This window comes from Dryobates pubescens, chromosome 10 (assembly GCF_014839835.1).
Source record: "Dryobates pubescens isolate bDryPub1 chromosome 10, bDryPub1.pri, whole genome shotgun sequence".
NCBI lineage: Eukaryota > Metazoa > Chordata > Aves > Piciformes > Picidae > Dryobates > Dryobates pubescens.
In genome coordinates, this window is record NC_071621.1 from 30,847,342 (window position 1) to 30,860,594 (window position 13,253).

The 13,253-nt window shown below is 39.2% G+C and overlaps 1 protein-coding gene across 1 annotated transcript in view; it reads right to left on the bottom strand.

The window, feature by feature from the left end:
- Positions 1 to 13,253, bottom strand: part of ARHGAP42 (Rho GTPase activating protein 42) — a 168,110-nt gene that overhangs the window by 69,897 nt on the left and 84,960 nt on the right. The window contains exon 4 of the mRNA XM_054164714.1: positions 6,901 to 6,972. Coding sequence (XP_054020689.1) covers positions 6,901 to 6,972 — 72 coding nt within the window. The remainder of the gene's footprint in view (positions 1 to 6,900; positions 6,973 to 13,253) is intronic.

A 13,253-nucleotide genomic window follows, 5' to 3' on the forward strand; every position in this document is an offset into this window, starting at 1 on the left:
ATTTTAATAGTGATTATCAAATTGATGCAGGCTTCTCACTGCTTTCTATTTCTACACCTTGAGTCCTGTGTCCAGTTCTGGGCCCCTCAGTTGCCAGAACGTGTCAGAGAAGGGCAAGAAAGCTGGGGAGGGGTCTCAAGCACAAGCCCTACGAGGAGAGGCTGAGGGAGCTGGGGTTGTTTAGCCTGGAGAAGAGGAGGCTCAAGGGAGACCTCATTGCTGTCTACAACTACCTGAAGGGGGATCCCAGGCAACCAGCACCAGAACAAGAGGACACAGTCTCAAGCTGCACCAGGGGAAGTTTAGGCTCGAGGTGAGGAGAAAGTTCTTCATGGAGAGAGTAATTTGCCGTTGGAATGGGCTGTGCAGGTGGAGTCACCATCCCTGAAGGGGTTCAAGAGGGGATTGGATGTGGCACTTGGTGCCATGGTCTAGTCAGGTGGTTTGTGGTGACAGGTTGGACTTGATGATCTTTGAGGTCTCTTCCAACCCTGGTGATACTGTGATACTCTGGAGAAGTTCTTCACAGAGTGATTGGCCATTGCAATGTGCTGCCCAGGGAGGTGGTGGAGTCACCATCACTGGAGGTGTTTAGGAAGAGACTGGATGGGGTGCTTGGTACCATAGTTTAGTTGATTAGATGGTGTTGGATGATAGGTTGGAGTCAATGATCTCAAAGGTCTTTTCCAGCCTGGTTAATTCTATTCTATTAAAATAGATATATTTTCAAGTGAAAATACATGTTATCTGTTTTTAAAATCTCTTTTTTATGTTATAAATTTTCATTAAATAGAAATTACAAATGGAAAAGTAGACAGCTGTAGCTGATAAAGCAACAATCCACCTACTCCACATTTTAGAATCTGGGCCAATACTCAAGAGACTGAAATCCAGATAGCAAAAACTAAGATGAGACAACAAACTTTTAAAGCAGTATTTAATCTGAAGAAGTATTCAAATTTCCAACTTTTCTTAAAACTATCACAACCAAAATTTACCATTATGAAACCAGTTCTTACTTTAAGTTCAGCCTCCTAATTTCTAATTTCTTGCATCTGTCAATAATAGTTTATATATTTGATTAGATGGAATGGAATGGAATGGAATGGAATGGAATGGAATGGAATGGAATGGAATGGAATGGAATTAACCAGGTTGGAAAAGACCTTTGGGATCATCGAGTCCAACCTATCACTCAACATCACCTAATCAACAAGCACCCCATTCAGTCTCTTCTTAAACACCTCCAGTGATGGTGACTCCACTACCTCCCTGGGCAGCCCATTCTAATGGCCAACCACTCCTTCTGTGAAGAACTTCTTTGGGATAATATATTCAGAATTATTTCTCAGATAAAACCTCTGTAGGACCAAGACACTGGAATTAAATATATTTATAATCACAACTTGCAACTTTCCTTTTGCAGTTCCAAAACTCAATCAAACCTCAAGGTTTAGATTAACCTAAAGAAAATCTGTATTTTTCTATCTACCAGAGAGAGATCCCCAAAAGCCTATAACATATAGAGATTGCCACTTGACCTGTTTGTTGGTACAGCAGATTTCTTTTGGTTTGCAGCTGTGTCATGGCTATTGAGTAGCCTCAGTTCCTCACGTTCAGTTATTTCATACTGTGCTTTTGTCCCAATCTTCCAGTCTTCCTCTTATCTTTGTAATACCTCTGACCTATGGCAACCCCATCTGTGTTAGCCACAGACTGCTTTTTTCACCTGGTCATTACTGAAAATAAAACAACAGACCAATCTCAGATTCTCCCTTGAGACCTTTGAATGAGTGACTTCTCTCTAGCCAGACAATCTGTGCCATCAACAAAACTCACTGCTCTTTCCCCATTAGCCAGCTCCTTAGGCAGCTCAAGTTTCTTACACTAACCACCATCTCAACTAAATTATAATGTCTCATGTAAAGTGGTTTAAAGGCCTTGCCTGAAACAGAAGTAAGTTTGATCTGCTGCATTTCCTCTGGTAGTAATAATTTTTTTTGGAAACTGTGTTGCATTTTAACTCAAAACATTTGACCATCATTTATCCTGTCCTGGCTTCTATTTTTGCTTCCTTCTCCTGGCCCACTACCCTCCATGGCTCAGACAGACTTTAAAGTACACCGAAACTAGCAGACACGAGCACCAAACCTGGAGTTACAGATGCTTGTAATGAAACACCTTTCAGTGTAACTACTAGAGGAAAGGCATTTGTTTTTCTCAGTTAAAGGACCCCAAGTGCTATAACTTGGTTATCAAGGGAACCAGTCCACAAATGGATATTCTAGCATTTCTAACTGATCCTAGATACCTATACAAAATGATCCTTGCATCAACTTTCTGATAGACTAAAAAATTAAGAATTTTTTGTTCCATGTGACTCAATTTCCTGACAATCCAAATAAAACAGGGACAGTGTGCCAGCTCCTGAGTGCCTGCATCATATGAATATAGATATGAACAAAGATGCAGGAAAATTGACCTCAGCAGTGAACATGAATTTGTTTCCCAAGGTAAAGGAATTGACAGGACACAGTCTCAAGCTGCACCAGGGGAAGTTTAGGCTCAAGGTGAGAAGAAAATTCTTCACTGAGAGAGTCTTAGCCATTGGAATGGGCTGCCCAGGGAGGTGGTGGAGTCACCATCCCTGGAGGTGTTCAAGAGGGGATTGGACGTGGCACTTGGTGCCATGGTTTAGTCATGAGGTCTGTGGTGACAGGTTGGACTTGATGATCTTTGAGGTCTCTTCCAACCTTGGTGATTCTGTGACAGCTTCAAATGAATGAATGGACATAAATAATAGTAAAAAATAATCTTCCTGGACAAAAGAAATAATTCTATGAAACACGCAGATAGAAGTGTAAGAAACTGAACTCCCCTTTAAAGTCTTAAAGATAAAAGTGCTTCTTTTGTCTTTGATCTGATTTAATTAGTACTAAAGATCAATGAACATTGGAACAAAAATTGCTAAATCCTTTGCTCAATGGATAACAAGAAACACGAAAATTTAGCCTTATTGTACATAACACATCACACAATGATCTCACCAAAGTTACCAGCTGGGGACTTGCAAACCACATTTACCAAATAAGGCAAAATGCTTCGTGCCTGAAATCCTTTCCCAGTTACCTCACCCGGCTTTTGCTTGCGTTTCTACAGTAATTGCAGAGGTCATTTTTTTAAACTCAGATGGAGTAAATCAAGAGGCTATCCAATGCAAAGCTGGGTTTGTGTAGTCTCTGGAGAGAACTCAGCTTTATTTAAACTGAGTGTGTACAGAAAAGGAAGAACTGAAGTATGTGCAATAAAAACATGAGAGTGAGTAGTATATATTGAGAGGAGCAAGTGATGCAGATTTGTGTACTGCTGGTTTGATTACAAACACTAATGTTTTATGGGGAATGTTTCTGAGATTTGTTGGGGATCTTTGGGTGTTTTAAGAGCATGTGAAGAATTGGTCTTTAATACCATTCTTGTGATGTTCCAAAACCACTTGAACTTTGCACTCTGGGTTTATGGTGCCCTTGTATTTGAAACACAGCTTTGTAACAACAGGATATATACTATCCTCCATATTCTCCTTGATTTCTGTGGCCATAGTTTTTCCCTAAACTTGATATAGTTTGAAAGAAAGAATAAAATGCTCTGTCTATATTAAACACAACAATGGGATAATCTTAGTTCACCAGGATATTAAAAATCTTGCAAAGTTACTTATTATTAAAACTATGATTGTCATAGTAAAAATTGTCATTAATTTATAACATTTCCCCCCTTTTTGTTTTTCTTCCTTTCTTTTTGCTGTGTGTGTGGCAGGACAGCAGGAGGGAGTGCTTGTTTTTATCTCCAGATGATTTTTATCTGCTGTTTTAGGGAAAAGAAAAAAATAAAACAGGGAAGAAAAAGCCCAGTAAGCACTTTTAAGAGCTCTCCCTTGTATAATAATGCTGCTAATATGACTATCTAAGACATTTTTTTTTTCCTCCTTCAAATTTTCTTTGAATTAACTAGGTACTAAAATTTATAATTTTAAAGTCCAATCATCCAATTAGGCAAGGAAATCCAACACTCACCGCTGCTTATAAAACATGCTCTCACAACATAAGGCTGATCACAAAGACCAGCTGCTTGCATGCCAGGCTACTGCCAAAATTTCCAATGCAAAAGGCATATACAATTAATCTCATGCAACTATACCTAATCTCTTTAAATGTCAGTCCATAAGAAGTTAAGCTGCAAATTTAATTGAGACTTCACAGCTCTAGAAACATGTAACTTTCAGCTACCCTGCAGATCCTGCACGATCTCAGTCTCTCTTCACAGAGGAACACACACACAGAGTAGTCGGCAGGGTCTGGGGGAGGAGAGGGATGACAGACAAACAGGAGAAAGTTTGGTTTTAATAAAACCACAATCCTACACAATGTTTTAAGTTACTACTAAGGGGGGGAAGAAAACAACCTCCAAAAACCAACCAGCTTAAATATGATCATTTCAGAGCAAAAATCCCCAAGTGACACACGATGCATTCAGCTAATGTGCTTAGAAAAGACCTTAAATAAAAAGTGACATTCTCAGTGTCCTCTGAATCTTGCTGTGGAAATCCAAGCAATAAGAAAGCATCTACACTTTTTGTTTGGGAATCAGTTCAGATCACCCCAGAGTTCAAAATGCCTAATCTCTGTGCAAACCTCCATTAACTGCAGATAAATAGCTAGCAAGCTTCACTCATGCCATACAAGAGTTCATAAACGATCAAGGGTTGAGCCCAATGAACAGAAGTAAGCACTCACACCATGCTCTCTACTTCATTAACAAGGAGTTTCAGAAAGCCTAAATTCCAACTTGACTTCATGCTGGTCTCATTATTCCTAGATCACATATTGCTATTTTGAAATTACTACAAAGCCTGATGCCATTTAGTTAAAGGCCAACTGTAATCATTTCTGATGATTATAAAAATAAATTCAGAGGCAAATGTTTGTATTGAGTTCTGGGTTATGCAGGTCATCTGAATCTTGTTTTTAGCTTGACAGTTGAACTTCATGAACAGGGCAAGGAAAGAAGATATCTGACATTTGATAAAACAATGAGCTGGGAGAGCCCTCTATATGGTATCAATGTGTTAAGCCAGTATCCTAGACTGTCTGAAGCACACAGAATGCTGCATAATAAAGTGCATTAGACACTGGAATAAGAGATAGGTTCTCTCTCCTCACACCACAGGCAAGTCAAAACGATTACTGCTTCAACAAATTACATACAATGGGTAAATGCCTGTATTTTGTCTGGAAGAAATACAGAAAAGAAACCATTTAATACACTGAACAGAGAGGTCTGTCCTGTAGTACTCTGCCTTTAACATTAAGTACTTGCTGATTCAAAACCCAAAGGATTCATCTTCAATTAGATCTTAAATACTGAGTCATATATTCAAAGGAGACATAAAGCGTCTTCTACAACTCTGCAGAGAGTCCTGTGAACCACCTGCGGACTGTCCTCTTGACCTACCAGGACAGTTAATAGTATGGCAGGTTAGGATTTCAAACAGGGCTCTCTGCTGAGAAAAATGTTATCCTGTAAGCTACAGGACTGAACAATGCAACTAAAACTGACTGAAAACTAAAAATAGCTTTGTGCTTAGACTGAATTCTGATTTATGCAGCAAGCACGGTAAATAAACTCTCAGCCCTGCGTCTCACTGCAGCATAGGGGTGGGACAACAGAAGAATACAGTTGTACACAAAAACATATCAAGTAAGAGGGTAAAGAACATCCATTTCAGAGCAATCTGACCTCAAGTTCACAGTAAAAATTCTCATCAAGCATTTGCTCAGTTCCTGTGCGGAAGCAGTTTCATCTGTTTGCTTCACATCCACAAGAGCAGTACAAAAAGTATGAACCTTTGGTCGCTCTTTCCAATAGCTCTGCTCTTTTTCTGAGATTGAGTGCAGCACAACCTCAGCTACAACATCAAAGGGACTGTTTTTTGGACCCAGTTAACCTTGCAAATGGAAAAACTCCCAGAAAATTTTATGAGTGCTTGTACAAGATGCAAAATACCGCAGAACTAGTATATTTGTGTAGATGGAAGGAACTGTTACTAACCATAGCTCTAATTGACTATCACAGCCTTTACGCATCTCTCTGAGATTGTGATCAAAGCAATTACTGATAAACCACTTGAGACTCCAGGATCAGACAGAAAATTGCTCTTCTTGACTAAAACTTTATGCAAACATCTTATTCCCCAGCATATCTGATTTGCTGGGCTGACTACCGAACCCTCGTACAGACAACCTGCACTGTTTCTCTGACACAGATGTAACACTTATCACTAAAGAACTAGCTTCAATCAACAACTGGAGCACTTCCACCATGGGAAAATCCCTGGACAATATGAACAGGATAACTTTGGCAAAATGAATATGAATCACTGCACTATGAATTGCTGCACTACATTCGCCATGTAAAGCGGAGAGGGAAAGCAGAAATGCAAAGAGATTATGCAACACGGATATTTTTTCTTTGTCTTTATAAAACAGACACTCGAGGGCCACTACCATCCAGAGCAGATGTTTGAACTCTCAGTGAGGTTCTGGCTTAACCCAACATGCAACATAATGTAAATGCAGGCATTAGAAGATGAAGGCAACTCCAGATGGTAAGAATGTGCAACAGTAGCAAGAGCTACACCCTATGCATATAATCAGTCCTTAAACTCCATCTCCATGTCCTTCTCTGAAAGCAAAGAATTCTGTGTTACTTACAGACACATTACTGAAGATGGCATCAAGCACGTTTGAATACAAAACGCATGTTTTCAGCCCGGCCTTCCAAACGCACTGATAAACTCCAATAAACATGAAATGAAAGAGCACTGTTTCCACAGCCACTTACTTTTGCTGCTCCTATTTGCTCTTTCCGAAACTTCTCCAGTGGTGCTATTAGCACATCATTAGCATTCTGGATCTGCAAAGTTAAACACAGAGCATATCTTCTTAACATGGATTATTTGGAGAACGTGGAGCCGTCGTAACTTTGCCAACATACAAGACTGAAAAATTCATGTCCATAACATTCTGCTTAAGTGCATATGGGCAAGAGTCAAATAATTACATCTTCTTTACATAAAACACACAGCACACATGTTCACTAGTATATTATGGAACATTTCCATGAATAACTAAAGCAATTGTAATGAACAATGTGGTGAAGTTTATCTGTAATATATATATATATAGAAGGGTTTTCTGGTATTTTGCTTCTATTTACTGCATCTTGCCCCAAATCAGAATAAAACCTCAAAACTTGCAGAAACATGTCTTGGTAGAACAGAAGAGATAAACATACTAGTATTGAGAGCACTGCCTAAGAAAGCCTGTGTTTACAGAACCTGAATCTGTAACAGCTGAATCTTTTCGGCTATCTCTGGCTCATATACCTAGTTATTACTGAACAGAGAGTACAACTGAGGAGGACTCTGAAAAGTGGACAATTTGCAAAACATTCTGGATTGGATTTCTTCACTTCTCTAATTTTAAAATTAATTTAAGATGCCCTGCAGCTATTTTTATCACTTTAACCTACACCAGGGGTCCAAATGAATCACAGTTTCCCCCCCACGGCCTCTGTTTATTTAGCGTAAATCCAGCCCTGGGAACTCCTCTTTGAAGACCATTCCCAGCAGTGTCCACTCAAAGTGGTCCCTAGTCATTTGGGTTGGAAATGCACATGCAGCAGAATACAAATGCCAGCCATGCCATAATGCCACTCACCAAAAAAAGAAGGTAGCATGATTTCACCATATGCCTTGTAGGGACAGGCAGAATAGCCAAATAAATTGACTTTACTGCAGAAAGATCAGAAGAAACTAAAAACTGCCAACACATCACAAATACAGTACAATAAACACATGGCAATATTCTATTATACTAACTACAGGCAAAATTTTAGCTTTCCTGCATTAATGGCTTTTATTGTTTCCCTCCTCACCAGTCTGGTCTTTACCATACACATCACTTTCCACATTGGGGCTTTGGCAGGTCTGGAGGTCTGGGCAAAGCAAACGTGTACCTAAGCCAAATGTGAATGAATACAACCCTTGTGACTCTTCTGTAACAATAATTGATAAACTACATTGTCAGCTGAGCACAAAAACTTCCCATAAGGTTGTGATAATAAACATATAGAATAAATCCACTGAAGCACAAACAGATTCTTTCCTTTCAAGCCCAACATTAAAATTTGAAAGACCACAGAATCACCACATCTCCCAGTAGGGCAAAGTTTCAGGAAATGCTAAGCCTTTCTGACATCCTGATATACAAAGTCCAAGAGAGCAAAGGCAACACTTGGCAAGCTCCATGATGCAGTGCTCACAATGTGCTACACTTAAAAATAAAACCCAGCACAGAGGATGAAGAGGAGTTTTCATTCCATTCACTGAGCTTTCACTCCAGTCAACATCCAAGACCAGGAGCAGTGCATACCAAAAAGGAAAAAGGCAGGCAAGAGTGCCAGGAGGCCAGCATGGATAAACAAGGTACTCCAGGACTTACTTGGGCAAAAACTGGAGAGTCCATAAGCAATGGAAGCAAGAATGAGCCATGTGGGAGGACTGCAAAGAAGTTGTCTGAGCAGCCAGGGATCAGTTAGGAAAGCAAAAGCACAGACAGAAGTAAACTTGTCTAGGAACACAAAAGGAGTAAGAATTTCTTCAGGTATATCAGTGACAAAAAAAGGCGGCTAGGGAAGATGTGGGGCCTCTCCAAAAGGAAAATGGAGACCTGGCTACAAAGTATATTGAGAAGGCTACTTTGCCTCAGTGTTCACTGGCAAGGGCTCTAGCTCCATTGACCAAGCTCCAGAAAACAAAGGTGGGGAGTGGGAAAAGGAAGACCCACCCACGGAAAGTGAAGAGCAGGTTCAAGACCATCTGAAGAACCTAAAGGTGCACAAGTCCATGGGGCCCAATGAGATCCATCCATGGCTCCTGAGGGAACTGGCAGATGAAGCTGCCAAACCATTGTCCATCATATCTGAAAAGTCATGGCAACCTGGTGAAGTCCCTGCTGACTGGAAAAGGGGCAGCATCTAGCAATCTGAGACTTAACACTTTATACAAGGCAAGTTTCATGTACTTAATAAAAGATAATCTCTATCCTACTAAGGCAGACAAAAATTAACAGGGGTGCAAAACTGTCAAATGACTTGCCTGTGATAGGGCAGAATTGCAGTGCATACATCTGGATGGAGCAGCTGGAATTTCTGATAGTTTACAGTGTTTGGACATGGCTTTTGGCACACAAAGAAATCACAAAGGTTTGCTGGAGTCACCGTTACGGAAGCGTGGGTGCATAACTTCTTTCTTTTTCAAGGACAAAATAATTTTTTTCTCTGCCTTTTAGATTCATAGCTATAGCTATATATTGAATAGATTAAACACCTCACAGTTCAATTCAAAAAGACTTCATATTATTGAAGTTGTTAGTACTAATACCAGCCATTACTGCTACTCCCACTGGTAGTATAGTCCCACTGGTAGTGGAGCTGAAGATATGGATCTTCCCTTCACTTAAGACTATCACTTTTAGGCAGTCTCTACATCCACCTGGAGACCTCACCTCATATACAGCCTTAGAGCAACTCAAAGGCAACTCACTCAGTGCTGCTGCAAGCAAATTAAATATCTTAGTAAAAAAGAGTCCTGCTTTAAACACTGTGGAAGAACATATTCATAGGAAGCATATGTCACTGAGAGAAGTCATCTGGAAGTGGCTTTGCTGGCCTGATGCACAATATTCTACAGTTATAAATGCAACCAGGAATGAACAGTGAGTATTGCAAGGCTAACCAGAAGATGACATGCACTTCATCTAGACAGAGTCTGTGCCCCTGAATAGATCTGCTGAGCCACACCAACAGAACATGCTGCAATCTAATCTTTGGGCTGAAAGCCTCTACTGATGAAGCTCTGATGTGGCAATTTACCTCCCAGCAAAACTAAGAGCTGGGTGAGTAGTTGGTTTTGAGGAAGGAGATCACACCAATGAAGTACAAGAGAGAATGCCAGAAAACACATTTCAACAGCCAGATGAAGAATTCTCCCTTGTGAAAAAACTGTCAGTTTCCACCAGACTGCCCTTAATTTTTGGAAACTGAAAAGAATAGAGGAAGAAGAGTTTTTATCCTACATATGCATTTATTCCTTTTCCTTCATTGCCTATTTCTGTCAGTACAATTACTTTAGTTTCCTTGTTAAGAGTTACAAATTGATATACAGTTCCCACCCTCAAGTTGGAGTTTAATCTTCCCACTACCATTTCTATAGAAATCTGATTGCTTTAAATAATTTGAAGTTTTCACTGTGTGGTCCTAATAGAGTAACTTTCTTCCTGCCAAGAGGACAATCCCCCTCCTACTCAGTTTTGTGCTAGGTTGAAATCACAGACACTTGGAACAGACAACGATATCAAGAATACAGTAAAAATTCCTGTAAATAGCAACTTCAGAAATCCATGTTGTATTTAAAACACAGATCTTATCCTTAAAAGTCAGATTAGTCATACCTTGATGGGGTGCTTGGTACCACGGTTTAGTTGATTAGACAGTGCTGGATGATAGGTTGGACTCGATGATTTCAAAGGTCTCTTCCAACCTGTTTTATTCTATTCTATTCTATTCTATTCTATTCTATTCTATTCTATTCTATTCTATTCTATTCTATTCTATTCTATTCTGAGAAGTTACACTTTCTTAATCCAATAGGTACTAAATGCCACACAGCTGAGCTCCTAGCATGGCTAAATATGGCAATCAATCAAATAACATGATTGGTTTTGTTGTCTGGCACAAGCACTGCTCTCCCTCCACAAAACCAACATTAAAATAATAACAATAACAATAAAGAAAGGAATCACACAGTTGTAACTTAGTGTCACTTCATCACTCCTTTTTAATTAAGATGCTGGACAAGTGCTAGGCAGAAATAATAGGAAAACATTAGAATAGAATAGAATAGAATAGAATAGAATAGAATAGAATAGACCAGACCAGACCAGACCTGACCTGACCTGACCTGACCTGACCTGGTTGGAAGAGACCTTCAAGATAATGGAAGGTTATATTAGATCTAGTATAAAAGAAACAGATTTTTCTAAAGAACTTTTCAACTTTGGCATGTAGAACTTTCTTTACTTAGCATTATTGATATCAATACCATTATTTAAGTACCAACAAAATCACAATGAATTTGTAAACCATACTTTAAAAAGAAGCATTTTAAAAATGAAAAATTTTTTTCCTAAGCCAACCTTGACAACTTATGTGGTCATTTATCACTTGCATAACTGCATCATTTAGATATGCTCTGAAAGTCTTCAAGTCAATGTGGTGAAGTACCTTAAATTGTCCTTTCTGATTCAGGATTTGGGCCCTGCACTCTAAGAAGGGCATTGAGCTGCTAGAGTGCTTCCAGAAAAGGGCAATGACGCTGGTGAAGGTTCTAGAGAACAAGTCTTATGAGGAGTGGATGAGGGAACTGGGTTTGTTTAGTATGGAGAAAAGGCGGCCCAGGGGAGGCACCATTGCTCTCTACAACTACCTGAAAAGGGGTTGTAGAGAGGTTGGTGTTGGTCAGTTCTCCTTAGTATCAAGTGATAGAATGAGAGGAAGATGTCTCAAGTTGTGCTGGGGAGGTTTGCAATGGATATTAGGGGGGGGGAAAAATTACTGAAAGAGTGGTCAGGCATTGGAACAGCCTGCCCAGGGAGGTGGTGGAGTCATTGTCACTGGAAGTGTTCAAAAAACATGTAGACATGGCACTTTGGGACATGGTTTAATGGCCATGGTGGTATTAGGCCAATGGTTGGACTCAATGATCTTAGTGGCCTTTTCCAACTGAAATAATTCTGTGATTGCATGATCTTCTATCTATTCAAACCACCATTCTTCCAGAATTAATGAATTGAATTAATGTACCGCTAATAAGATTAATCTGTGTTTTTCACACATTGCAGGGAAACCCCACATCTGTACTGGGAGATATGTTTGACTAGCAAGATTTTTAACTCTACTTTTTTATTAATAGTTTCAATTATCAGTAGAAAGACAAAAAATCAATACCATCTATCATAACCTTATGAGAAACATACTTATTAGAGTATGTCAGAGAGGGAACAATAAGATTATTGCCAACATATCCAAATATTTCCATTTCTAGATATTCTTAAATTTAAGTCAATTATGACTTTTTCAAATGAGTTTTCTAATTAGTTTTCTACCCTAGATTTGGAACAGTGTATGATATGTAGACTGCACATGCAAAGCTCTTCTTCATTGTCTTTTACCTAGGATATAAGCTGAAATGTAACTGTAACTGATGCAGCTGTGTATTCATTATTAAATACTAACAGCACAGACAGAAAATGTAAGCCCTGAAGCACTTCACAAACTTTGAGCTTCACCTGACAATCTAAAATGCTGAATTGCATTAACAAGAACAGTTAATACCTTTTGAGCTTTTTGTTTTACTTTGTAGGGCTACGGACTAGAGAGGTCACAGAGAGAATTAAGGTAACAGCATTCCCAGTTGCCAGAAGACAGCAACAATACCAAGTAAGATACTTTTTCAAAGACAGAATTTCAAATCAAGCTTATTTGAATTGCTTTAACTATATAAAGCTTTTGGTTTACATAGTAAACTGCTGGGAAAGCCGTTTTTTGCTCCAAATCTGCTACATCTCCTTTTCACTGCAACACAGAATTAACACACTTGTGTTTGGGAAATAAAACCTGACACCCCCACCCCAACCCCAAATACCTAAAAAACCCAACCACACAAAAAAAAACTAAAAAAAAAAAAGGCAAGATACTTGAGAGTGGTTGGGCTGCATTTGCTAGGTACTCATGGAGTTGTGCACTCATCTGAGATAGCATTAATTGTCTTCACCTTGTTTAGGAACATGTGGAAACAGCATTTGCCTCAGCTTTGAGACTTTGCTGCAAAATGAATGAAATGTAATTTATATGCATATTTTACCAATGATTAATACCCTGATGTAATTAAAATGCTTTAATTATTTTTAATTGCATACTGTGCTTAATAGGCTAGTGGATATATTAAAAATAACAAGGGGAAACTTATGTGTATTCACTCATTTGTGCCAGTGAGCTCACAAGATGCATTGACTGCAAACTGTAGCATTTTCCTCCTTGCCTTATAATTGGGAGGAACAGAGGAAACTACCAAA